This window comes from Fusarium flagelliforme, assembly GCF_020744385.1.
Source record: "Fusarium flagelliforme strain FIESC 12 MPI-CAGE-AA-0113 chromosome Unknown B0J16scaffold_4, whole genome shotgun sequence".
NCBI lineage: Eukaryota > Fungi > Ascomycota > Sordariomycetes > Hypocreales > Nectriaceae > Fusarium > Fusarium flagelliforme.
In genome coordinates, this window is record NW_025763506.1 from 2741669 (window position 1) to 2766991 (window position 25323).

General features: G+C 49.9%; 8 protein-coding genes across 8 annotated transcripts; 6 read left to right on the plus strand and 2 right to left on the minus strand.

Moving 5' to 3' along the window:
* Window positions 1-1425: 1425 nt before the first annotated feature.
* B0J16DRAFT_134474 (rab-GTPase-TBC domain-containing protein) lies at window positions 1426-5252 on the plus strand. The gene is made up of 2 exons (XM_046121783.1): window positions 1426-2062; window positions 2127-5252. Exons 1-2 carry the CDS (start codon window positions 1637-1639, stop codon window positions 5061-5063), a joined length of 3363 nt encoding a protein of 1120 aa, XP_045983137.1. The 5' UTR covers window positions 1426-1636; the 3' UTR covers window positions 5064-5252.
* Window positions 5253-6050: 798 nt separating this feature from the next.
* On the plus strand, window positions 6051-7040 carry B0J16DRAFT_320280 (uncharacterized protein; the record flags this gene model as incomplete). Its single annotated transcript, XM_046125560.1, has 4 exons — window positions 6051-6278; window positions 6343-6727; window positions 6799-6894; window positions 6973-7040. 4 exons carry the CDS (start codon window positions 6051-6053, stop codon window positions 7038-7040), a joined length of 777 nt encoding a protein of 258 aa, XP_045983138.1.
* A 3471-nt stretch (window positions 7041-10511) lies between these two features.
* B0J16DRAFT_134509 (Pal1 cell morphology protein-domain-containing protein) lies at window positions 10512-12909 on the plus strand. Its single transcript, XM_046121785.1, has 4 exons — window positions 10512-10796; window positions 11146-11411; window positions 11535-12030; window positions 12087-12909. The coding sequence occupies exons 1-4, from the start codon at window positions 10769-10771 to the stop codon at window positions 12869-12871; spliced, it is 1575 nt and encodes a 524-aa protein (XP_045983139.1). The 5' UTR covers window positions 10512-10768; the 3' UTR covers window positions 12872-12909.
* Window positions 12910-13622: 713 nt separating this feature from the next.
* Window positions 13623-15300, plus strand: B0J16DRAFT_134530 (uncharacterized protein). Its single transcript, XM_046121786.1, has 2 exons — window positions 13623-14000; window positions 14060-15300. The coding sequence occupies exons 1-2, from the start codon at window positions 13773-13775 to the stop codon at window positions 15089-15091; spliced, it is 1260 nt and encodes a 419-aa protein (XP_045983140.1). The 5' UTR covers window positions 13623-13772; the 3' UTR covers window positions 15092-15300.
* Window positions 15301-15493: 193 nt separating this feature from the next.
* On the plus strand, window positions 15494-16476 carry B0J16DRAFT_341844 (cytochrome c oxidase assembly protein PET191-domain-containing protein). Its single transcript, XM_046127857.1, has 2 exons — window positions 15494-15617; window positions 15691-16476. The coding sequence occupies exons 1-2, from the start codon at window positions 15536-15538 to the stop codon at window positions 16062-16064; spliced, it is 456 nt and encodes a 151-aa protein (XP_045983141.1). The 5' UTR covers window positions 15494-15535; the 3' UTR covers window positions 16065-16476.
* Window positions 16477-17135: 659 nt separating this feature from the next.
* On the plus strand, window positions 17136-18802 carry B0J16DRAFT_134656 (Metallo-dependent phosphatase-like protein). The gene has a single exon (XM_046121787.1). It carries the CDS (start codon window positions 17339-17341, stop codon window positions 18596-18598), a length of 1260 nt encoding a protein of 419 aa, XP_045983142.1. The 5' UTR covers window positions 17136-17338; the 3' UTR covers window positions 18599-18802.
* Window position 18803: 1 nt separating this feature from the next.
* B0J16DRAFT_399269 (uncharacterized protein) lies at window positions 18804-20598 on the minus strand (the record flags this gene model as incomplete). Its single annotated transcript, XM_046132443.1, has 5 exons — window positions 18804-19331; window positions 19390-19773; window positions 19829-20112; window positions 20272-20283; window positions 20409-20598. 5 exons carry the CDS (start codon window positions 20596-20598, stop codon window positions 19098-19100), a joined length of 1104 nt encoding a protein of 367 aa, XP_045983143.1. The 3' UTR covers window positions 18804-19097.
* A 1462-nt stretch (window positions 20599-22060) lies between these two features.
* On the minus strand, window positions 22061-25299 carry B0J16DRAFT_304938 (uncharacterized protein). The gene is made up of 2 exons (XM_046124738.1): window positions 25143-25299; window positions 22061-24963 (listed from the first exon to the last, which is right to left on the minus strand). The coding sequence occupies exon 2, from the start codon at window positions 24928-24930 to the stop codon at window positions 22273-22275; it is 2658 nt and encodes an 885-aa protein (XP_045983144.1). The 5' UTR covers window positions 24931-24963; window positions 25143-25299; the 3' UTR covers window positions 22061-22272.
* Between the last annotated feature and the right edge of the window lie 24 nt (window positions 25300-25323).

Genomic DNA, 25323 nt, shown 5'->3' on the forward strand with positions numbered 1-25323 from the left:
TGTACCGAAATGTACATGTACTAGTCGGCTACAGCGAACTCTATCAGAATATGCAGCACCTGGTGTTGACAAGGGAAGAGGTGTGCATTACTTATTTCCTGGTATTTCTTTTCCTAGGTGCATCGAAGCTTTGTCCAGAAACCTACGTTAATTACCAGCTTCAGCTTTACCTTGAACCTCTGCAATTTGGTTCAGCGGTTCAGAAGTTTTACGTTTTTCTTGTCTGCATATATGACCTGGCATAAAAGCTGGATTGGATACCTATATGGTTTCCTACCTGTTATCAATGGTAATGGATAGGTACCCTTCCATACTGATGTTGATTGGAAATAAGAGAAGAAGTCTCGCCTACCGCATCATTCTCGCATGATCCATGGGTATGGGTGAAACTCTCCAACTCAGCTGGCGTTCTGTTCCATATCGAGAACACATGGGTTAGCAATCGGTACCTTGAATGAAAACCCTTCCTTTTAAACACAAACGTCCTGTTTTCTCAAACCATTAATAGCAGCTCTGTGTGTCAAAATTGGTTTACAATGAGAACAATGTCCAGTGTCAAAGCGAAACAGCGGACTTGCACCTCTGTACTTGATCAATCTCGCGTTTGCATAACAGATGTAAGATCGTTTTCAATTCTTTTGCAACCTCGTTCAATTGTATCCAGGTAGCGGTAGTAAAGAACATCCCATTCTGGTCGATTCTCGCGGCTCTGTATATTCTTCTCTGTGGCACCTCTAACTCTTTACTATCATCCTATCTCTCTACGACGTGGGTCTTCTTAGAACTCTCCTTTGTTGGCGCTCCGGCCGCACCGATGGGGAAATACTTCCACAACCTCTCCATGTCCGAACCGAAGGGTAGGAATACGACAGTGGTTACACATGCAGAACAAAACAAACCCGTAGAATACACAATATAGAGATATATAACAGTTATGCCAGAAAATCCATTGCGAGTGCCCTCGAGAACCAACCCCAAATAATAAACTCCAATACGGGTGTTAGTTTTATGTCTCCAGGGTAATATGATTGCGGCTATAGCTCGAGCCACAGTTTTCAGCCACTTCAGCTACGACAGATCATACCTAGGGAAGAGTAAATCGAATTACGGCGAGGAAAGGCCAGACTGGGATCTGAAAAGAGATAATGTGCTGATTGATACGTAACCTACCTCCGCTCCTACCATCAAACTATGCGAACATGGAGGCCCAGACGAATCTTGCCTACGGCAGCTGGAGGTTAGTACCCTCGTAGCCACAGCGGCTCCTGTGAAAAGAATGCCCTGAGGTTCCCCCCGCGACCCTGCCCGCTATGCTCTGGCTACCTGGCCAGTAGTCGATGGCCCGTTTCCCGTATCTGGACCTGACGCAGCTCCGTTCGACTTCAACTCCACTCTATCTCCACTGTCCTATAACTCGACTCGTCTCCATCCTCCATTCAGCCTTTCAATACCCCAATTCTATCGTCTATTCCACACTCCCACTCGGTCTGTCTCTAGTACTCGACTCCAGTTGTAGATACATTGGCCTTTATTCTCTCTGTGACTTTTCGCTTCGTGCCCTGCCCATTCTTCCAGCTCACCCGCGACCTCCCTGTTGAACCGGATACCCCCTCGTCATGCGCCGCTGACCGAAATCATGTTTTCGAACTTGACCAGCATCGTCCAAAAAGCCCAGCAGCTAATTGATCCTACTCAGGGGCTTAACCTGTCCAGCTCCGATCGCAATCCGTCAAAGTCATCGTTATTCCAGAGCCAGTTTCGCCTGCCTGCTTCTCAAACACCACTCTACGAGATCAACGCTGAGCTTACTATCCCGCCTTCAAACGCGACACACGGCGATAAAGACCACGATCGAGGATGGCATTATGCTGGAAAGCTACACCTGTCAGAGCACTATATGTGCTTCTCGACAACACCCACTAGCTTCGTGCAATCTGCCAGTCTTTCGACATCAACCGCTTTTACTGGCCAGACACACGGAGGAGGTCCTAGCGGCAATGGTTTCACCTTTCCCTTATGTGCTATACGAAGAGTTGAGCGCTTGAATAGTCAGAATTTCCAGGTATGCGGTGCACACGGGTTGGGAGATTATGTATGCTATCAATTCTGACATTGCTTGGTTATAGTTCGCCCTAGCTCTGACCACATGGAATGGCCTTCTCGCCGAGACACCCAAAGACAAGAAGGATCCTCGAGAACAGCGCATCACAATTCATCTTGCCGGTACCAGACAATCCTGTGAACGCTTCTGTGATGGGCTCAAAAAGGGTCTCAGAGCAGGTGTCGGTAATGTAGCCAAGCTGCGTCGGGTTGCCGCTGAGTGTTACTCTGAACACCTTCTAAGAACTGAAGATAAGAAGAACGACCCTCCACCGGACGCTGGCTTGGGAATGCTCTTCCGGTATCCTGGAGATCCGAAGAAGTTGCGCGATAGAGCAAAGATGCGTCTGTGGGCTGAGTATCTGCGCGACAATGGCAGGAACTTTACATTGATCCGACAACCAACTTTCCACAAACTTATTCGCGTCGGTCTGCCCAACCGGCTCAGGGGTGAAATCTGGGAGCTCACTTCCGGTTCGATATATTTACGCTTGGAAAACCCAGCACTTTACACTGATACTCTGGCTAAGTTTGAGGGCCAGGAATCACTCGCCATTGACGAGATCGAAAAGGACCTCAACCGAAGTCTTCCAGAATACCCTGGCTTCCAAAGTGAAGACGGAATTAACCGACTTCGCCGAGTGTTGACTGCTTATAGCTGGGTCAACGCCGACGTTGGATATTGCCAAGCCATGAATATCGTTGTGGCCGCACTATTGATTTACATGTCTGAGGCTCAAGCTTTCTTCTTACTCTCGACGCTCTGCGACAGGCTCGTACCCGGATATTACTCTACGACCATGTACGGTACATTACTTGACCAGAAAGTATTCGAATCGCTGGTTGAGAGAACGATGCCTATTCTCTGGGACCACCTCGTTAAGAGCGATGTGCAGCTGTCGGTTGTCTCGCTTCCTTGGTTCCTTTCACTATACATAAACTCAATGCCCCTGGTATTTGCTTTCCGTGTTCTTGATGTCTTTTTCGTGGAAGGACCAAAGGTATTGTTTCAAGTAGGACTGGCAATTCTACGAATCAATGGCGAGGAACTACTCGACGCGACGGACGACGGGGCCTTCATCTCGGTACTGAAGTCCTACTTCTCCCGCTTGGACGAGTCAGCCCATCCAAGGTCAGAGAATCCTAAGCTGCGTGCAGTAACGCGATTCCAAGAACTCATGGTGGTGGCTTTCAAAGAGTTTGCAGGGATTACTCACAGCAGCATTACCGAGCTGCGCTTGAAGAACAAAGATGCTGTTCTTAGTAACATTGAGAACTTTGCTAAGAGGACTGCTATTCGCAACTTAGGCCCAGAAAGCAAGCTGATGAGTACCGACGAGCTCGGGGCCTTGTATGATCGATTTTACAGCATTTTGTACGAACGTCAGCAGAGAGACCACATGATTCAACAAGAGAAGATGCGACGGGCCAAGGCAAGCAGAATGCGGGCGTCCGAAATATTCACAACGCATCATAACGAGGTCGAGAGGGGGCGTGTAGGCCTAGGGCCAAGCACAAGTCTTATGGATTACGACGCGTTCCGTGAGTTTCTTGCCAGCATGTCGAAATGGGCTATTTCGGATTCACCAGGCGCCACCAAGTATGGGAATTACGAAGAACGGCAAACCAAGTACAACAGCGCCAGACGCGCATCCGACATGTTATCCCCTTGGGGTACAGGGCCCGAGCCTGCCGAACACGAATTCCTCCGTCGACTTTTCAAGAAGTGGGATGTCGATGGCAGCTCTGCATTGACTCTGCAGAATGTTGTCACAGGCTTGGCGCAGATCAAAGGCAAGCGGGATATAATGGGCACAATCACGTATTTCTTCGAATTGTACGACGACGACGACGATGGCAAAGTTGATCGTGAGGGGATTTTGCGTATATCTGAGGCCTTGTTGTTCCTATCGCGCCGAGGTCTTGAGGGTACCCTTAGCCCCAGTGCCAACAGCACCATAGAGAGTGATCCGGCAAGTGGTCAGGAATCGCAGGCCGGCCTACCCTCTGGTGTCTCGACTAATGAGCGATTCCTGGGAAGTGTGAGCGCCTTTATAAGACGATGCTTTGAGTACGCCGACCCTGCAGGTGGACACAAAGATCAAGTCCCCACTTCACCAGATAATGAAACCTCAAAAGGCGATGCCTTTGCGATAGGTGACGACGATGACGATGATGATGACGAGGAAGATCTCTTGGGTCTTGAATCCCCTACCAGCTCGCCAACAAAGGCAAAGAAGCCTACCCTCTCCACAGAGAGTTCCCTGGATGCTCCCACCGACCCTGAAGTAGCGTCACGTCGAAGGGTTTCGAAGGCCAAATCTGAGGCAGCAAATGCAGCGCTAGACCCTGCACACCCACTACATCTTACCCTGCCAACCTTCCGTATGGTAGTCCTTGCTGATGAGTTGCTTGAGCAATTCTTTGAGTCATCCTTCCCTGCATCCTTCCATGTTATCGAGGGACTGCCTACGACAACGTCAGCACAGTCCCTCACAACGTTTTCCAGTCTTGGTTTCGCAGCTAGGCCTCCGGTTGCACCTCCGGTCGGTCCTCCGGGAGCAGGACGTGGCCTCCGCGGCGTCCTCGATAACATCGTCACGGACGGAATGCGTGTCGCTACCGAGGTCAGACGACGTATGGACGAGGCCCAAAAAGAACTCGAGAAGAACGCCCTGCCCGGGCAACGGCCCGAGGAGGAGGATGAGGATGATGACGACCTTGGAGTTGAAGTAGGTGTGAGAAAGGGACCTTCAGCCAGTAGCACCGACATAGAACGTCGGTCTGTCAGGAGCTCAGACAGAGACTTGCTAGATGGAGCAGACGCAGAGGCTGGCGCGTCGGCCAAGCCACAAGAACCGAGTTTGCTTGACGTGAACCCTAGTGACGGCCGACCTCGTGCCGGTACGGCGACTTCATCAGGGTCAACTGGAGGATCAGGGGTTGTGGAGTTTGAAGGCTAGAAGAATGATTCATAGGACGCCAAGTAAGAGACGGCTTTGCAAGCAAAGAAAGAAAACGCTGATGGTCGGTAATGTCCATCATCCACAACTAGATAGTGTTTGGGATTTGAGGCAACCAGGAAGATAAAGGAGCGTAACGGAACACGGAGGGGGCGAATTGGCGTAACATGTATAGGAGCCTGAGAGATGAGAGGTAGGGGGTTCCCCTTGAAAAATCTATACCTTGATGAGAATCTACGCCGTTGGTGTCAGTATTGCTGTGCTATGACCAATGACTAGTCTGAAGGTAGTATCTGGATCACCAACCGTCTGTAGTGGCCGACATTCGAGCAAGTACTGGTTTTGAGCCGCTGAGATCATACATAGTGAGCGAGGCCTTAATTGAGCATCCTGGTTTTGAACGAACCAGGTAATCTTGGCATCAGTAAACGTTGTGCTTCATCGTGGCACAGCCGGATCAGTTTTCCAGCTTCACAGTGGACATTTTGAGGTACCATCGCTGGGACAAGCAAGATACTCACCGGGCAAATCCCGACACAGGCTGGAATGAGCCTATTGTTAAGCATGTTGGCTACATAATATTGTTCTGTGAGCAATGTATTGAACTAGGAACACGGCTGTAAAGGTCTGGAACTGTCTTATAACCACAATAGGTTAAGGTAGAAACAAGAGGTACGTTATTTGACTTCCAATTCCTAAACACCCACTGCGCTGGTTTATAATACAGTGAACCCCTATGGCGTGATGAGCCGTAGTAGCGGAACACCCCGCCATCGCATAAAAGGTATCGATTACATCACTGACGTCTTTGACCATCATAAGTGGCAGGAGGTACAGAGTAGACCCCCCTTACCTGCTCGAGGCGAGAGTATAAAGCAACTTGCCGTCTGGGATAATATCAAACTGAACATTTCCCACACCTCAGTAGTAGATCCAGCCAATAATTTATCGAACTCCAAAAGAGGCCACTTCACCTCCATCTATATCATGGCAGTCATCCTCGTGGTGGGGGCAACCCGCGGTTTAGGTGCCAGTATTGTCAAACAATATGCTGAGCAAGGCGGCAACACCGTCTACGGCACGACCAGATCGTCCGAAGGCCCTGAAGATTTCCCTACAGACATCATATGGCTTTCCGGCATCGACCTCATGCAACCTAACGTCGGCGAGACCCTTGCCAGTCTCTTGGACTCTTCCCAACCGATCGACTCGTTGGTGAGTGCTATCTTCCTGTGAAGTGAGAAAGCCAAGTATACCATGTTTCTAAAGACTAGCAAAGATCATCACAGCAGGTTACTTCGCCACAGAGGACTTGACCGTGGACAAAGGTCCCAGCTGGGAGCAGGAGCAGCGCATGTACACAACCAGTTCAATCGCCCCCGTTTTCATCGTCCACCAGCTTATCCACCAGGGCTTTTTAAAAAGGGATTCCAAGGTAGTGCTCGTGTCCTCCGAGTCCGGCAGCATCACACTGCGACATTCCAAGGAGGGGGGAGGAAACTACGCTCACCATGCCAGCAAGACAGCTCTCAATATGGTGGGCAAGCTGCTCAGCTTAGACCTTCGAGAGCAGGGCGTCATTATCAGCATTGTGCATCCAGGCTTTATGCGAACCGAATTGACAAAGGGTGTTGGCTTTGACAAATTTTGGGATGAAGGTGGAGGTAAGACATCGCAGAAACCAGCTTCACACGAATCGACGCAATCGCTAATTCATGAATGTTTGATGTATTAGCTGTGATGCCAGACAAGGCGGCTACGAGCCTGATCGAGTGGATAGATAAGCTTGATATGAGCAAGATGGGGCAGTATTGGGCGCCGCGGGGACCAGGTAAGTCGCTACCAAGACCATTTGTGTTATGATGTGTTAGTGAAGTGCTAATGGAGGCTTGTCTGCTCGCCTTCCTAGGAGACATTGGGACTGCCGAGGTCGTCCTGGGTAAAGACTTGGCTACACCACTCCAACTACCATGGTGAATGGGACAATATGACAGGGCAGAACCAGTCGACAAACCGACATCAAGCTCAAAAGATCACCAAGCTCAAGGACTTTACATAGGTAGATGGGCCGATGGGGTCGAACAGGCCGATGCTGTCGCTGAAGAAAAATAAATTGGGAATTGGCAAGTAAATGGTAAAGATTGTCAGTGGGAGATTACTGCAATTTAAGAGGTGGAAGCGACGGACCTTGGACTTGTTAGACGAAGGAAGCTATCGTATTGTAGATTGTTTATTGCGGGTAACGATCCTAGTAGTGTGGGGTTGAGAATCAGGGTCTTATAGTACTTTCGACTAGCAGAGTCACGATGCTGCATCCGGCTTGGTTACAGCGAAGTACCTGGCTTAGCATATCGTTAATTTTGGAAGTTATGATCATCATGAAAATCATCAGATCTGTGGTTGTCTAACCTGTGCTCAGGTGTGTTAGGTAGTTGAGGGGTTCCGAGTTTGTATCTGATTAGGATCGGCTGTAGACGACGACGCGAGGCTAAGCAAGAGGGTCTGTCCCACTCGAGTGAGAGCTGCATTCTGAGTTACAGTCAGGCGATAACTGCATCTGTGCACGCCGTGACTCGCATCTTGACCGTAGTTGTGTCGAGGAGAATGTGTCAATAGCCAAGGTACTATTGGACATACTCTGTGCAACGTGACAGGCATCTCGATGTTATGTGTTTCATGGGCGAGTGTCAGAGTCAGATTACATAGTAGCGATGTATCCGTACTACTGTAATTGAACATTAGATAACTGCCCCATTGCATAGCACGTGGTCCTTGATCCCTAGTCGAGAAGCCAGTCAACTTTGGGGACAGCACAGCGTTGTATCTAATTAGTCTAGAATGCAACTGTTCAGTTCAGTCAGTCTGGACTCTGGACCGGGCTCTAGTATGTATTATTGGCTAGGACAAAGTTATTATACGGAGGACCCCAGGCTTTGTTTAGAGTTGGTTCACTCAGTATTAAGCAAGCACCTTAATTTCGCAAAGATCTAATGGTACGGTACAGTTATGTTTTGGCTCTACCGTTAAGTAACCAATCTGATACGAGATCTCAACGGCTGCGTTGTAAGCTTCTGACAGCCCCTTGAAAGCCAACATTGGGTGGACAAAGAAGGTAAAAAGGAGGCAGATGAAAAATAAATTTGAGCCATGATCGATATGTAACCGGCCGGGACCACTGATAGTTGTGGAGTAAGGCATCGGGTTCTGATGGCTGGCGTCAGGGGTACGTGGATCATCCATGGATGACAGTGTGGAGGAGATACTCCATCCAGGACCGGGCTGGGTATAGCGTAAGACCGACCTTTAAGGGGCAGGGGGGCTTGCATTTCGGCTGACTGGTCTTATGCAGAACTGTTCCATCCATGGACGCTGGGATAACAATCGTAACTACCTACTAATGTACTGTTCTCCTGTAGTTACGGAGAATGCATGCATCTGGTTTTTCTGTAATTCCATCCATTTTCTCGCAAACCCGCATTCCAACTTGCCACTGTCAAGTGTACAGAAAGAGGTGAAACAGCCGCGCAGTGTCTAGACGTTCTCTTTAAGCCACAGCGGTAGTGCTGGCGTTACCCTGCGTAGCCGGGAAGTCAGCTGCCGCCACTTTTTTTCCGCCGACAAGGCAAGGTACCTTTATTGCACTGTACCTATGCCTATGCCCGTAGAAGGAAAGACTGGGGACGTTTATCGATTCAGGATCAGGATCGATGCTTGGAAACTGCCCGAGAATATCGAGCAAATCGGCTGGAATTTATTGCGCGTATGGTTATGACAACGCTGAGCGGTTCCTACAATCGGCCGCCGGGGAAGTAGCATCGGTGTGGTAACAACATAAAGGAGTAGCCGTGTCTGTAGGTACGGCAGGTAATCAGGTACAGAGTCAGCAGCTACCTAGCTATCGAGCTGAAAAGACAGGTCTACTTATATGAATTAATTGCATCTACAGTAATTACTAAGGTACTCACTTTGAGAACTCTGAACATTGCTTTTCTCATCTCCCATCTCTACCGAGTACACTACTGTACCTTCCCTTACATGGTTACCCCAACTTATAGGTTAGTAGTATGGATCTGACTGAGCTGCTTCCCGATTGATGTAGGTACTGCACCACTTTCACCGACTTGCTTCACCAAAGCAAACAGGAGCCCCATTTCCCCATTTGTCATGGCTCTTACAGAAGGTACAGTGCAGTAGTAACTTAGTAGCGAGTCTATTCATATCTGTACCTAAGTAAGGTAGGTAGCTCTCCGTACTCTTTCCCGGATTGGCAGGCAACGTAGTCCGGGTAGGCTCAACTTAACTTGGCCGAGGGCTCCCGTCCCGTGCCTCTCCATCTTTCTTCTCCGTCGATTGTTTCTCTGTCTTCTTTCACCTTCAACTCCGCAACATTCACTTTTCTAGCTGTCACTCAAGTTGCTCTCCAACGTTCCTTTCTTGTGACCCTTACCTTTTCCTGTCTCCCAGCAGTCGACTGCCCAGGACCGACTGTTCTTCATTCTTTTACCATAGCATCGTTGTTGAACATACAAGATCAACGTCACGTTACGTATTCTCTCAACTCATCAGCACCGACTTACGGCAGCATATCGCTCACGCAGTATACATCGCTCTGACTTCACTCTATTTATTCTATTTTCCCTTTGGATTTGGACCCGAGCACAAACTCGAACCACCTGGAATACCAAAGCACGTTTTCCGCAGCAGAGTTGATTCTTCAAGCAGCCCAGCCTGTTCATCGCTCCCAATATATCTTCGAGCTGACTTTTAACCACCGCCGGACTCACCACTATCAATTTGCTGGATCACTTGCAACGCAACCATCAAAAACCACAACCTAGGCTCTCAACAATCGAGTCTACCTGGACCCTGGAAATCACCATTTGGTTATACCACACCCCTGTTTAGGCGACATCGTTCTAGTACTTACATAGGTACTACGTTGCCCCTGCCAGCCGCAAGCATTGGCCTGCCCCGCTACATCCATTGACGATTCGCACCAGACGACCCTGACTGGTTGAGCTACCTACCCACGCACCGCAAATCGAGCGCCCCTTCATCGGCATCTCTGACTTGACAGCCAGAGAAAAAACGGCCTGCGAAAAACCGAGCCTTCCTTCGCACGCGGTAGTACTGTACTACTTGCCTTCCCGGCTTTACACGATCAGACCTTTCTTCAACCCCACGGGCCATCTGAATCTTGGGTGTTTTGTTAGCTTCTACGTTTAGGCGATCACACTACCCGTGCTCGCTCTCAGCCAGCCCCTTTCTGAGCTCTTGGGCACCACAAAGGCCAGCCCACCCAATAGCCATTGACCCGCCTGGTACCTGAACAGCCCGAGTTGAACTAGGATTCAACTCACTTTTGAGTGGCGTACCGTGTTCCTGTCGACCCGGCATGACGCTAGGTCTGAGCTTCTTCTAGGTCAAAGGAATTTAACCCATCCTGAACTGCGTGCTCTACCTACCACGCCCAGATCTTCACAATCAATCACTTGGCAGGTTGCTACCATTCTTGCGTTTCGCAAGCTTAGGTACTGACTATCTCCTGCTTGTACACGACACCCGTGACGCATTGTTTGACTCTGCGTTGCAACGGTGACGGGACAATCTGCCGTTTTCTTCTAACTTTATGTCGATTGGCTCCGCATCATCTCCTGGATCTTCAAATCAGAAACACAAAGCCCAAGCTTGACCCCTTTGCAATCATGTCTACTGCACAATCTTTTCCGTCTGGTAAGCGCCCGCCCCTTGATTTCGCTTTGATGTGATCTGCGACAAACACTTCATTCCCAAACTCTCCCTCCCCTTCAGTCTCGCCGGGATTCGCGCCCGATAACTACCACAAGGTCGGCGCTTGCATCTGCAAAGAAAGGTGATAAGATCCAGAAACCAAGGTTGAATGGATTGCAAATTCACTTGGCAGAACAATTCATAAGCGAAATCGCTCTCTGATCCACTTGGCTGGCGTCCATTCTGTGTCATGCTGAGGAGATTGTTTGTTTCATCTTGGTCCATCTGTCGTCGTCATTACATGCACGCGCCCGTTTGTCTGGCTGCAAGCTGATACTTTTCTTGGAAGCAGGCCACGCCAGTTCTGGTCAATCTCCTGGACTCACACTCAACTTATCTTCTAACAACCCCTTCCGCAACCGCGCACCCTCTCCCGCCAGCGCCGATCTTCTTTATTCTAGCAAACCCTCTTCTCCTTTCGACGACCCTCCCCCACGGCCATTATCACGAAATCCGTTTCTCGACTCACCAGTCGACTTGCTATCTCAGCCCTTAAGGTCACCTGGCGCCATGTCTTCTCACTCAGATTCCAAATCTCTTTCGGCTGAGGAGATTTTTGTACGTATCCAACCATTCTATTACTTTCACCACCATTGACAATAATGCTTTGCGGAATCTGTTGCCTGTTCATTGTCTTGGTGTCAGATCATTTTAACCCTTTGCTAACGGAGTATCTTGCAGAATTCCATGACGCTAGACGACTCAGCACAAGAACGGGCGAAGCAGCAAGCCAACCGTCGACCAGCGAACGGTCCGCCTCCACGACGTGACGGAACTGCACCACCACCTCAGGATGGTAAGCACCGCCCGACGCGTTCTCAGGAGGAAGCCATCCGCGCTCGCAGGATGCAAGGTCCCGGACCTCGACCCCAACAGAGCTCACCGCAAAGACGGGCCCCACCAAGACGCCCCCGACGTAACTCTGAATCCTCTTTGGTGGACTTTGATGCGCGCCCTATCACAGACGAAGAGAAGCGAATGATCGAAGCCGCCAGACGACGTCAATACGAGCAACAGCGTCGTGGAGAGGGCAAAGAACGCACTGATAGAAGCGACCGCGACCGTGAACGCGAACGCGATCGCCGTGAGCGGGGTGATAGAGAAAAGTCCAGCCGTCCTAGCCGTAGGATGGATATCATCGACCAACTTGATGCCACAAGTATTTACGGGACTGGAGGTATGCCCCTTTTTCTTGCCCACTCACGCTGGTTCGGTCTTGCTGACATATAGTAGTTTTCCATCATGATGGTCCTTTTGACGCGCTGAACCCTCACCGAAACCGTCAAAATGCGAGACGCGCACCCATGCAGGCTTTCCCCAAGGATTCTCTCAACAACTCACTTGGAGGCGCAGGACCGCTTAATGCCCGGGCCGACCACTCGGTCCTTATGGGCAATGCTACCGATGAAGCTTTCAGAGACTTTGCGGCGCCCACCAAGGCCAAGAAGGAGACACCCATTTTCGATGCTTCGGGCCGCGACAAGATCGTCCATGGCGATGAATCGGTCGGTCTAGGCACCTCCACGTTCTTGGAGGGCACACCCGCCGCACGAAGTGCTATCCAGCGTCATCAAGCCGAACAAGCCCAAGAAACGTCTGAGGGTGGTCTGCAGCGAAAGAAGTCGCTGGCACAGCGTATCCGCCACATTAACAAAGGCCCTAGAGACTACAATCAGCCAGGTCGTGAATACTCTAGGATCACACCCGACCCCTACCCGACCACTGCTAGTACTGGCTCCGATAACAACCCTTTCTTTGCCGAATTCGGCAAGGGAGATGAGAGTATCAGTGTTAGACAACGAGATGGATCTATGTCGGCCAACAGTCCCCCAGGAGCGCGACGTCCTTCTGCCGGAGCAGTCCTGGAGCGACGAGCGACGACTGACGCTGCCACCGCACTGGATGATGTACCAGCTAAGCCTACCGGTCTCATGGGACGAATGAAGAGCTTAAAGGGACGAAAGACTCGGCCAGAGATTCCTAGCAACAGTCCTGGTGTGCCCGGAACGGCCGTTTAGTGGAGGACAGGTGCCGGGCGACTCCTTGACGTGAGCCGAACTTCAGCGCGACGGCAGTTTAGGCAGGACAGTCTTCTAGAGAATGACAAGGAAGACATGAACGAGAGCGCGTAGGGCAACAATCTGCCCACTCGAGACCAAGAAAACGCGGCGCCAAGGGACATGGTGAGATCTGCAACATATTCCTCGGACACTTTGCAACAAGACGAGCCTTTGCAATGCGTTGCTGCAGAAGCCCATAAAAGTCTCGAGCGAGGGCTCACGAGTCCAAAGCAGCGGCATGAAAATGCCATGAGATAAATCTATCTGGCCCATGCAGACCTAGATCAATCTTTCACTCCTCCCCTTTTCTCTTCTCCTATTGTTTTATTTTGCTCGGGGCGGGACGGTAGCATGGGTTATAGGAAAGCCGGCCCCGGGTATTGGGTCGCCTCCTCAGTTTTGGAGATTCAAATCAAGGCAGGTCTTGAGAAGCAGAACCCCGAGGCCTCAACGGTCGTTGATGGTAATGTCATGATACCGGGGAAGACATGGGGCTGCAGAAATCTGGAAGGCTGTCATAGAACCCTTTTTGTATGTTTTATATCAGGAATTGATGTCTAAAATTGCGGACGCATTACCACAAACAAATACCACGTTATTGCTTATTGTGTACATGTAATTACTCCCCCTACGTGATTGCGAAAGTGCATGGTAACATCAGTAAAACATTTTCACGCACTTACTTATTGTTGACTGAGCGTAGGTAGTTGTCGAATATCAACATTCATTTTGACAAAGTTTGTTTTCTTTTTCGACGAAAAGTCGCTGGGTAAGTATTTCGCTGACATGGGAGCTGATCAACACACGCCTTCGCCAGCCCCATCCTTACATAAACACTGTCAAGATCAAGACTTACCCGATGGACTCGTTGCAACCTTCTCACTCACGAGAGAGCTCCCACTTCCTGGTAGAGCCAATTTCAGCTTCGATTTTGGCTGGAAAAGAAGCCCACAGGCGTAATGCAGCCGCGCTCCTGGGGACCTGTAAGACAGGATGCTCAGTCGTGGATGACGATGTTTTGCTGGGCGGCTTCGAACGCGCAAGTATTGTGGGCATCAGCGCCGAGGATGAAGATTTAGGAGTCCAGGTAAGAACAAATGCAATGCTGAAGAATTGCAAACCGTTTTAATAACCTTCCTTTGCCAGCTTGGCCTTCAGACACTGGCGCATTCTTTGTTGGAGGGGTCGGTCAAGAATGCACTGCTCATCACGCCGAAACCTACAAGTGTTATGTTGGCGAGCTTAAGGGATGCTATCAAAGCAGAGCTCAAGACACGAGGATATATGAGGGACAAGACAAAGTTGAGGCAGTGTCTGGATAACGTGATGCTGTCCTGTGTATTTGATCTGGATGGTTTATGGGAGGTCTTGGCCGACCTGGATCGAAGCGAGCCAGAAGAAGAAGAAGGTATCTTTTCACACGGGGAACATGAGGCACAGAAGCAAGATACAACAACAGTGGTACCAGTCGACGAGATTCAGGACAGCCAGGACGACGAGGACACGGCATTCTCTCCCGTTCGCCAAACTTCAGAACCTCCGCAAGAGAAGGAGGCGCCAAGCAAAGTGACACCGCACCCAGAAGTCATTGTGATAACCCATTTCTCCTCTCTTTTAACCAGCCTCTTCGCCCATCGCGAAAAGGTAGCCGCCCATACTTCTCTTCAGCTTCTGGGCTCTCACCTGCGTGACCTCTCACGGAATCTTCTATCTAATCCACTAATCATTCTACTCAACTCTACATCATCAAACTTCTCAGGCCCAACACATAATGCTATAGCCTCTCCTTCAAAACAGGCCTTTGTCGATCCAACGCTGCGATCCATTTTTAATCCACCTTTAGTCACAGGCTACAGCAGTCGACGAACGAAACCCAATTTCGGTCTCTCATTTGCTCAGCTGCTGGACTTGCATATTCTGTGCACCAGGATTCCCAAAATGAGAGTAGACGCAGAGATGGCAGTGCAGAAGCGCTTTGGTGAGGAGGTCAATATGGCCTGGGTGGTAGAGGTGCTGTTGGATGAGATGGGTGTTTGGGAAGGCAAGATGGGGGTAAGGTTGGGGAGAGAGCAGAGATGGGCAGTTGTTGAAGTTGAGAAGGGAAGAGTACAACGTGCGTTCAGTGAGCTAGAGGAAACGCTCAAAATTCCACATACAGGTGAAGTAAGACATGCATGAGGGTTCGGAGGACAGGGAGTTTGAACATACAGAAATATAACACAAGGCAGTACCTAGAGAGGGCACGTAGATGAGTAGATGTGTCTTCGAGGGTCTGTAACCATTATCCCCTTATGTATCTACCTATCAAAAGACCTACCTAGGTACCCAGGATGGATACTTCTTAGAGTTTAGCTGCAGCTTGTCTCTATCACATGTAGTTTGACTTGCTTCACTGGACTGTGGCAGCTTATAGCAACTTGTAAGGACTAGGTAATTTGCGAATGATTCGCTCGTTTTATTATCGGTATGTTTTCACTCTCTATTCGGACAAATGCATTTGGTCGACTTAGTCTAATCACCAGTAGGAGCATTCTGGGGGAAACAGTTTCAGCAAAGCCGTATTATGCCCGAAAAGAAACTAGCCAATCACATGTCGGCCGCAAAACCACCCTATGAAGTCTCATGAGCATTCGACCGCGCTGTGGTGACATCGACAAAGCCGTTGCCTTCACAGCCAAAATGCCCAGCTCATGTAAAGAACTGCGTAAGCTACACATTCAATTGATTCTCTGAAATGTTTCCCAGTCATGCATTCTAACGCTAGTTTTTTTGTCTAGGCGAAGCACTCGCGCAGTGTCTCCAAGAATCCGAGTGTGTCATGGTCGAGCGCAACAGCGCTGCCGACTGTCTCCGCGAACCCCTCGTCAACACTCTCCCCCTCAAGTGCCGCCAGCTAAAGAAGGGTTTCGGCGAGTGCAAGCGTGGTATGGTCGATATGCGCAAGCGATTCCGCGGCAACATGCCTGTGGCGTACCGTACGATGGAGCAAGCCGAGGAGGGTCAGGGATATCAGCTTTACGCCGGCCGGCCAGCCTTTGCAGGCGGTGTCAAGAAGACGGACGGAAACGAACCTATTCCTAAAGATTGGAGAGAAGTCGAGAACGAGAAGTGGAAGGCCGAGCAGGCAGCTATGGCGCAGGAGAAGAAGTGAGAGAAGGGCTCTTTGATACTGAGCCAGGCGGTTCCTCGCACTGAATCGTCACAGCAACCAACGACTTACGAAGATCATCGGATTTGAGATCACAATACCAAGCACAATAAATGCGAGAAAAGGCGGGACTAAAAATTGCCTTTCGAGGTATCTGCTAGACCTTGATCGCCCATATGTACCTGGCAACTTCGCACACTCTTTTGCGAAGAATGCAGGTTGTCTGTACCCCATACTCACCTTTGTGTAATATCTATATTTTGTAACATATGATTTGGTTTGTTGTATCTGTTCCCTGACTTGACTGTCATATTGCCTCGTGTAGCCAATAGCGTGTTATCTGTCAGATGAGGGTGACATTAGGGTATCACCTTTGGAGCCCAAGACACGGAATTATTTAGTGACTTTATGCGAGCTTAGGCTTACTTTGGGATAATTATTTCTGGCTTATTACCGTTACCTACTACATTAAGGTATGAAGGTTGGTATTGATGGCCGGGCTAGCGCAAAGAAATTAAAGTTTAAGGCGCCTACCAACCTCAGCATCCATCTTGGACATGGATGCATCTTGGATCTCGCCCACCCACGCACGATCTGAAGACAAGACTGCCAGATGCCTACTACCTAAGGTAACTAACTACCTAGGTAAGTATCTGTCGCCTTGGTATGTAGAGTTTCGAATTCGATGCTCCGAGTAACCATAGATACAGGAGTCAATATCATAGAATAAAAGCCCCTAGCCCAACCGATTCTCGGTTTCAACCCCGTTGATGGAACAGACGGGGAATTGTCCTCCCTTGTACACATCCGTCCTTGGCGCCATCGATCGCACGTCTGGAAACCTCATCCCAACAGAAAAAGGGCTTGGCCCGCCGGGTCGAAAAGGTATAGTGGTGGTATCTATGTACAAGCCTGGTGAGCTAGTGGCACATATCATTTGTTTTGTTTTGGTACGCATCTGCATTAAGGTACCTACCATCTCATCCCACCTGGAACGATTCTGGCGCTGGGAAGGTCTCACCACAGCCGCTCGAGAATTGGAAGCTTGCTTGGATCGGGTCGCTGTGCGAACGCTTCTGCTTCATTTCGTACGCTCTTCCTGCTCTCTTGGTCCGAGACGATTCCATTTAAATCCCGTCTCCATCGCTTCACCGGATTAGGAAATGCGGCTTTGTCCATCATCGTTGTCGTCATAACCCTTCTCCCGTCTTCGATATCAATTCGCTTCACCTTTGCAGTATTTACCTCTCTAATTCGCCTTACCACGAACCACGGTCATGATGATCACCGCACCACAGCGGCGACTACTCGTCCTCATATCGACATTCTTCTTTGTATTCAGCATTTTTTACTGCTGCTCGCGTCTCGCAGCATTGACTGTTGGACCCAAAATCGTCGAAGAGCCAGCACATCCAGTCCCCCAAGTTGAGTTGCTAAGAGCCGACAACCCCATGTCCTACGGAATGTACAACCGACCGAGCTACGACGGCATCGACCTCATCAGGAACCTACCAAGCGAATACATACCGACGGCAAAGAATGGAAGACGGCTGGTTGTGGTTGGCGACATACACGGCATGCTCGACCCCTTCGAGAAACTACTCAAGAAGATCGAATTCGACCCTGAAACTGATCACGTCATTGCCGTCGGCGACATGATAAACAAGGGACCTAAATCCTCGGAAGTAATCGCACGCCTTATGGAAATCAAAGCCAGCGCCGTCCGCGGAAACCACGAAGATCGCGTAATCCTCGCATGGCGCGGCCTCAGCAGTCAACAGGGTGTCGCAGCCTACCTCGATTCCGAGAATGCCGCCAGGCACCGAGGTGAAGAGGAGGATCTGAAAACCGCGCGCAGCCTGACTGAGCCGCAAATGTCATGGCTTAAGAAACTCCCCGTCATTTTGTCGGCGGAGCCTATGGCTCTCTATTTTGTGCATGCCGGCCTTGTCCCAGGCGTGCCTTTGCCGCAGCAGGATGCCTGGGCTGTCATGAACATGCGCACCCTGCGCTTTCCTCGTGAGGAGTTCCGTAAGAAGGAAATCGAAAAGAAGCTCCAGCAAGTAGAGAAACAACGCCAGAAAGAGCTGGCAAAGGCACAGGAGGCGGCACAAGCGCAAGCCAAGCGAAGTTTCGTCCCCAAAGGAGAAGATGCCAATTTACATGCTCGTATCGCTCGCGCTGAGACTCCAGAGTTGGACTCCACAAGCACCGTATCCTCGACCGACGAAGATATTGTTGACTCTGGACATACCAATCCGGACCGCGATGTCTGGCTTCCTATCGACGGACATCAAGGCGAGAGATGGACCAAATTATGGAACAGGGCGCAAAAGAAACTACGTGGACCTGATCGCCGCTCGGTCATATATGGCCACGATGCCAAGATGGGCTATCAGGAGGATTCGTATACATTTGGCTTGGACTCGGGCTGCGTCAAGGGCAACGCACTGACAGCTCTGGTTGTTCAAGCCAACAAGGAAGGAGGATGGAAGCATTCTACCCAGCAAGTTACGTGCAAAAAGGGTTGGTGGTGATGTCCTTCTGACTGTGCGAAATGATTATTATCAGTGGCGGTATCATGCTCTATCATGATTGTCAGACGATGCCATGGCGGAGAATTGCGCATTGAATTTCGGAGGCGTTCGGGTGTTATGGCTATGTAGTTAGTTACCTTGTCAACCCTTTTGGATTGCAACTTTTTCATGACTCTGTCTTGTCAAGACACTAAGATATTCATATAATGCAGTGCCATGGATTTGTGCGTAACATGTCGTCTCAATTCGTTAAGTAGCCACTATCTGTGTCTGGACAACTGGTGCCCCTATCAGAACATGGTTCACCACTTTGCCTCGACTTGAGGGTAGATGGCTTAGGCTAGAGTAGGTATGTGGTATAATAAGCAACCTTTAACAAAGATCGCATGCAGATCCAAGCTCGTTCTTTTCCATGAACTCGATACCGCTTCGTCCCCAATATCAAGGATTTTGTGACTTTTAAAATTATTTTCGTGGCCCCTTAAGAGCATGAAAGCGCTTAGGAAAGCTTCTCCTTGAGGATACCCTTGAGGGTGACAGCATCAGCAGCGAACTTGCTGATACCTTCACGGAGCTTCTCGACGGCCATCTGATCCTCGTTGAAATCGAAGCGGAAGAGAGCCTCATCCTTGATGTAGGACTTCTTCTCGATGTCCAGAGAAGAGGCCTGGGAGGCATCAAGCTTCTGGGGCACAGGCTCGGAAGAGTTAAGGAGGTCCTCAAGCAGGTTAGGCTGTAAAGCAATGTTAGCACAACTGAGTCCCTACAACGTATGCGTACAATCAACATACAGAGATGGTCAGGTAATCACAGCCGGCAAGCTCAGTGATCTCGCCAGTGTTTCGGAACGAGGCACCCATAACAATGGTGTTGTAGCCGAACTTCTTGTAGTAGTTGAAGATCTGCTTGACTGACTGGACACCAGGGTCCTCCTCCTTGGAGTACTCCTTCTTGGTGGACGCCTTGAACCAGTCGAGGATACGACCAACGAAGGGAGAGATGAGGTAAGCGCCAGCCTCAGCAGCACCAATGGCCTGGACAAGAGAGAACATGAGGGTGAGGTTGGTGTTGATGCCGTGGTCGCGCTGGAGGATCTCAGCAGCCTTGATACCCTCCCAGGTAGCAGCGATCTTGATCAAAATACGGTCCTTAGAAATACCTTGCTCACCGTAGAGCTACCGAATCATGTGAGCGCGATGTCGAGAAAGCCCTGATGGTATAATAACTTACCTCGATGAGGTGAAGAGCCTTGTTGACTGAAGCCTCAGTGTCGAAAGAGTAACGAGCGTCGACCTCGGTGGAGACCTTGCCGGGAATGATCTTAAGGATCTCCTTACCGAACTCAACGAGGAGTCGGTCAAGGGCATCGTCGACCTGCTGGTCGATAGGGCCACCCTTCTGCTTAGCGTAATCGATGGCGACGTCGATCAACTTGGCGTACTCAGCCTTCTTGGAGGCAGCGAGGATGAGAGAAGGGTTGGTGGTAGCATCCTGAGGCTTGTACTTGCCAATGGCTGTTAAATGTCAGTTAGCATTGCAAGTTCCATCATATCATGCCACGTCATATCAGGATGATCATGACGAGATTTGACGGGTGGGATAAGAAAGTATGTCTGTATCGAAACAACCAAAGCCGTGAACTGGAGCAGTGAATAAAGAGAATGAATACTAACAGGCAAAGTCGCCTAGAAGAAGAGGTTAGTACAGTACTTTGTAATTTCGAGGGAGTGCGGTAATTACCAGAGTCAGACACAACAGTCTGTTGCCATGTAAAAGCAAATGGTCAGCCATCATATCGTCTTGAACGCACAGCTATGGAAACTAGGGGGCAGAGGACGACCAAAAGATTGGCTGAAGATTGAGCGAAGCTCAATTGATTCTTGACTTGAGCGCAAAAGTGATGCTCGCTCTTCTCTCTTGGTCGCGATCATAATGGGAGGGGCAATGGTGGGGTGACGTACGGTGCCGGTAGCCTTGAGCTGGTCGAGGGAAGTAGACATGATGGGATCGTATTAAGTCGTAGGTATCGTGGAAGCTTGATTGAGCGATGTGAGAATAGAGATGAATGAAGAGAAGAAAAAGAAAGAGGAAGAGGAAGACTATGAGGGAGTAGCAACCTAGAAAAAAGATTGGGGTTTCCACCGAAAGTCGGGAAGGGACCTGACGTACACAGGACGACTGGCTCCTTCTTTGTTGTTCCTCCTTGCCCCTCAGGTCGTCGCCCCTCCCCCCGTTCCCATCGCTGCACCCTGCGCTTGCTGTGTCCCACACAAGGTGGCAGCTACCTACGTCGGATGCCCCGCTTCTTACCATGGAAGTCATAACCTGGGCCTGGGTACCTTACTTCATCTGCCTCATCTCAACCTAGCCCAAACCTCAGTTACAGCCGCGCCAGCCAGCAACGTTGAGATGTATTTTTCTCTAACTGGTTGGTACCCAGTACCTGAGCTTTACTTCTTCTATCTCCTAACAATACCATGCTGCATATCGCGCCGTGTATTTACCCGTATCTCGGAACGAACTGTCATCTGACATGACATAAGCTTTTTCAGCCATCAGTCATTCTCTACTAAACTTCTCGTCACTTATTCAACCTCGACGACATCGGCAAATCTCCAGCACTATATCCATTTATTGTCTTGGTAATCGCTACCGCCGCACCGCCCCCACCACTTTACTTCACTCTCACCTCAGTTCAACCCAGTCTAAGCGGGCGAGGCGGGCAACCAACCCCCCACCTTATGGCAGCGAAGTCGCTTCAATGGCCCGGCCTGACCTCGCTGTGTCCACCGAGACCCTCAATGATGTCGTTAGCACCTGGACATAGAATGCCGTGGATAGCTGGAGTAAGGTACAGGCAAAGCTGACGCTTTGGGGGTGATGTATATTTAGCCGCTTGTTTTTGCCTGCGTTATGTTCTGGCAGTAACTGCGCATCGTGATTATCCATGGATATGTGCTCATGTTCTGATTCATTCCACCGAAAAAGTGCCTTCGAAACACTCACGCACAGGCTCCAATCAACAGCAACAAGATCGATTGAACCATTCCAGATAGCATGTGGCTTTAAATCGGCGTAAGTGTTTAGTGAAGTCAATGTTACCGGTAACCTCGACGGGAAGAACTCCGATGCTTCCGGATTCCTACATGAGGCCTTAAGACTCAACACATTGAATGATAAGGTGTGTGTGAGCATCGTCATAATACGAACGTTTGTTTTCCCCTTATGCCTATGCTTCTAACTGCGGGTTCTGTTTAATTCTACGTGAAGAAGGTATTTACATATTTAATTAAGTAAAAAAAAAAAAAAAAAAAAAAAAAAAAAAAAAAAAAGAAACACAATTTAACACCTGGGAGGATGACACTGGTCAGTATCTCCCAACATTTTCAACTCAAACTGGCGTCAAGCACAAAAGTAGCGTAGCTGCTCATGTTGGCGTTAGTCACATGCATGAAAGATAGCCGGTACTTGACTCTCAGGGTTTGTTTCCTTCCTATAAACGCTTTTCCCTTAATGTGTTAATAGTACATTGTAGCTGCCGGCAAAAGATTGCCCCCAAACACTATTATGCCTGGAAAGTTTTCCCTGTTTGAAACCTCATCTGTATACATATGTTTGTAACATCTTCTTAACCAAGGCCGTTGCTACGTAATCCACTCAAAATCAGAGGCGGTCTAGTCCTCAGTTATATCTCCATATTCCCACATACCACGACGATCTTGCTTCGCCTGGGCCTCAACCTCCTTGAGGTGCTTCAGTGTAGGTTCGAAAACCTTGCTGCGCTCCCACGCTTTGAGCTTCTTGGGCACCATGCCGTACCCGCCTGCAACAACATCTTTGTTGATCGAGTCATTAGGGCCAGGCAGTTCGCCCGAAGACCCAGTATCGTACAACGTAACGTAGCTCACATTCTCCTTGTTGTCGACAAAGTCGAAGTTGGCAACGAGTCGCTTGTTCTCAGTGATGTCGTAAATAAAGCCGATGGCATCCTCAAAGTAATCAGCGCCGGTTGGAAGCTGAACAAACGACAGAGAAGCGTCGATGGCCTGAGCCTTCAGCTTCTGCGCACCAAACTTGGGCTGGTCAAGGGCGCGAAGGTTGGACCAGGGAATCTTCTCACTGTTGCCGTAGTCGATGTAGGTGACCTCAGACTTCTTGGCGGTGCGGTCGTTGGACCTCACACGAGCTCGGTACCATTGGCCATCAGCGGAGAACTTGGCTGAAACGTACTCTCCTGTCTTGGGTGCATCCTTCAAAGGGTTGTTGTTCTTGGAGTCCAGGTGGAACTTTCGAAATTCACTCATCAAGCTTTCAAGAGCAGCTGTTCCCTTACCAATCTCCTGGAGCTTGATCTTCCCATTTGCGTCAACATTAGTGATGACAACATCACGGTAGTCGGTAGGCTTCTTTTCAAGGGAAGCATCGGCTTCAGGAGTAGCCTCCCCGGCATCCTCTTCCTCATACTCCTCATCTTGAGATGGATCCCAATCTTGCCACAGGTTCTTTCGGGCTTCTTTTGCCTTCTTCTCGGCCGCAAAAAGCTCGGTGGCATTGCCAGACTTTTCAGCAGAATAGGCGTGAACAGAAGCCAATCCCTCTTCAACTAAAACCTTGGCAAAGTTCTCACGATTGACGTAGAGCTCACCGATGAAGCCACCTACCTTATCCATATCATGGATGTTCACTTCACAATCTCGCTGGTTACAACGGCGGTTGGCCAGATCAAGAGCTTCCTTGCCGAAAGGCTCGCCACCTTCGCCATCGGCTCGGGGCGCTCGAGGGGCTCGAATACCACCCAAGACCATGGTGAGTTTCACATTCTCGCGGGGAATCAAGACCGTGAATCTTGAACCTGCCTTACAGAAGTCGACAATAGCAGGAACCTTCTTCTGCCGTTGTAGCGTAGCCAGCATGATCTTGGCCTTCTGTGTGTTCTCGGAAAGGTCGGTGTACTGCTTGGCCTTTTGAGGCTTGCCGGACCACATACCCTTCTTCTCCTCCTTCGCCTTCTCTTGGGCAGCAAGAAGATCATCGTAGTTGGGAGCTCGGTCGGTGTCATCTTTACGGTGTCGGATGACTGAGGCCCATCCGTTCTCGACCAGAAGGAGGTTGATGTTGGTGTTCTTCTCGGTAACAGTAGCAACTTCTCGGGCCTCGAAGCCTTCGGTTGCAGGCTTGTTGCCGTCGATACTGATGCGCACTTGCTTTCCAATAAGCTTCTGACGAAGGAACTCCTTGGCCTCTTCCCTGAAGGGACTCTCGGAGGGCTCTGTAGTACGAGGACCTCGGACACTGCTGATACTGATGCGCTTTTCTGATGTTCCGGCCTTGTTTCTGATCATGATGATGTCGGCACCAATGACCTTGGAAACGATCGCATCCTGGTTTCCGCCTTCAGCTTTAGCAACGTGATGCTTGTGAATACGGAGCTTCTTGGACTGTGCCTGCTTTTCAGCGGCACGAAGAGCAGCCATCTTCTCGCCCAAAAGGGTAGAGTGGAAGTCGTTACATCGTGCCAGACCATCTTGTAGCAAGAATTCGGCAATGTTTCCACGAGGGTGTATAATGGCGGCGACGAGCTGGCCTTGTGGGCTAGCACCGACGATCTCGACCTTAACCTGGCGTTGGAGCAATCTTGATTCGACGAAGGCTCTGGCTTCGTTTCCATACTCCTCAGCAGGCTGGGTGGCACCAGTTGAAGGAAGTGTTCGCTCAGTGGCTGGTGTTCGAATGCCAGCAATGAGGGTCATAGGCTGGACGTGCTTCTTTTCCGATAGCAAAAGTCGCACCAGCAGACGGTCACCACTGAGAACTCGCTCTACCACGCCATCAACGGTCTTACCCTTCCACTCTTTCATGAATTCAGGACCGCCAAGATCGTTCTGAACTTCAATGATACCACCAACTCCAACATGGAGGCCCTTATCCTCGGCCTTGGCCTTACTTTCGAGCTGACGGAGAGTCTCAAGGCGATCAAGAACTTCGTCGGTCTCTTCCTTTCGACCGGCATCCTCACGGACCTTCAGCCAACCAGCCTTAACAAGCTCATCGGGAAGGTTGGTGCCATCCTTGAGCTGAGCAGTTCCAAATTCTCGGCCGGATGTAGGAATCGTGTAGAGAACAGTGGCCTGTACGGGCTTTCCGACAACGAGATTCCGGAGATACTCGCGTGACTGGAAGGCGAAAGGTTCGTCGCCTTCGCGCTTCAGATGGGGAGCCGTGACATAGGCAAGAGACAGGGTTCGCTCAGCGTTGGGGTTGTTAGGGCTGGTCAATATCAGAGTGTCGCCACTGAGCACACTCTTGACGTTTCCGATAAAGGTCTTGGACATTATGACGAGGACAACGAGACGAGGCGAAGAAACCTGTTCGTACAAAGAGAACTTTTGTTAGCTTGCATCTAAAAGCAAAGCGCTGTCGTTGTGACGAGAGTCATCCCCAAGAGTTTCCGAGTAGAATAAGGAGCTGGCTTCGAGCTCACTCTGATCATGACACCGCTTCATGGAGAAAAAGCACAATATTCTGTGGTTCCAATCTTACGTACCTGATATGGGAGAGGAAAGCGATATATTTGGTTTGAGCCTTGTTAAGGATTAGGATTCGGCTCAAGCAAGGACAAACAGAAATAAGGAGGAAACAAACGGAAAAAGGGAGAGCTTCATCCAAGCATGTGGAGTGGAGGTCCAAATCGTGTGAGGTCGCCATTCTTATGGAAAGGTGGCCCC

Bases quoted from the DNA above. Each gene is read 5' to 3' on its own strand.
- B0J16DRAFT_341844 (XM_046127857.1), top strand. From the start codon at position 15,536: ATGAGCATTCGACCGCGCTGTGGTGACATCGACAAAGCCGTTGCCTTC. The intron at 15,618-15,690 runs GTAAGCTACACA...TTTTTTGTCTAG, and splicing joins CAGCTCATGTAAAGAACTGC to GCGAAGCACTCGCGCAGTGT.
- B0J16DRAFT_304938 (XM_046124738.1), bottom strand. From the start codon at position 24,930: ATGTCCAAGACCTTTATCGGAAACGTCAAGAGTGTGCTCAGTGGCGAC.
- B0J16DRAFT_134530 (XM_046121786.1), top strand. From the start codon at position 13,773: ATGGACTCGTTGCAACCTTCTCACTCACGAGAGAGCTCCCACTTCCTG. The intron at 14,001-14,059 runs GTAAGAACAAAT...TTCCTTTGCCAG, and splicing joins ATGAAGATTTAGGAGTCCAG to CTTGGCCTTCAGACACTGGC.
- B0J16DRAFT_134656 (XM_046121787.1), top strand. From the start codon at position 17,339: ATGATGATCACCGCACCACAGCGGCGACTACTCGTCCTCATATCGACA.
- B0J16DRAFT_134509 (XM_046121785.1), top strand. From the start codon at position 10,769: ATGTCTACTGCACAATCTTTTCCGTCTG. The intron at 10,797-11,145 runs GTAAGCGCCCGC...TCTTGGAAGCAG, and splicing joins TGCACAATCTTTTCCGTCTG to GCCACGCCAGTTCTGGTCAA. The intron at 11,412-11,534 runs GTACGTATCCAA...AGTATCTTGCAG, and splicing joins TTTCGGCTGAGGAGATTTTT to AATTCCATGACGCTAGACGA.
- B0J16DRAFT_134474 (XM_046121783.1), top strand. From the start codon at position 1,637: ATGTTTTCGAACTTGACCAGCATCGTCCAAAAAGCCCAGCAGCTAATT. The intron at 2,063-2,126 runs GTATGCGGTGCA...GCTTGGTTATAG, and splicing joins TGAATAGTCAGAATTTCCAG to TTCGCCCTAGCTCTGACCAC.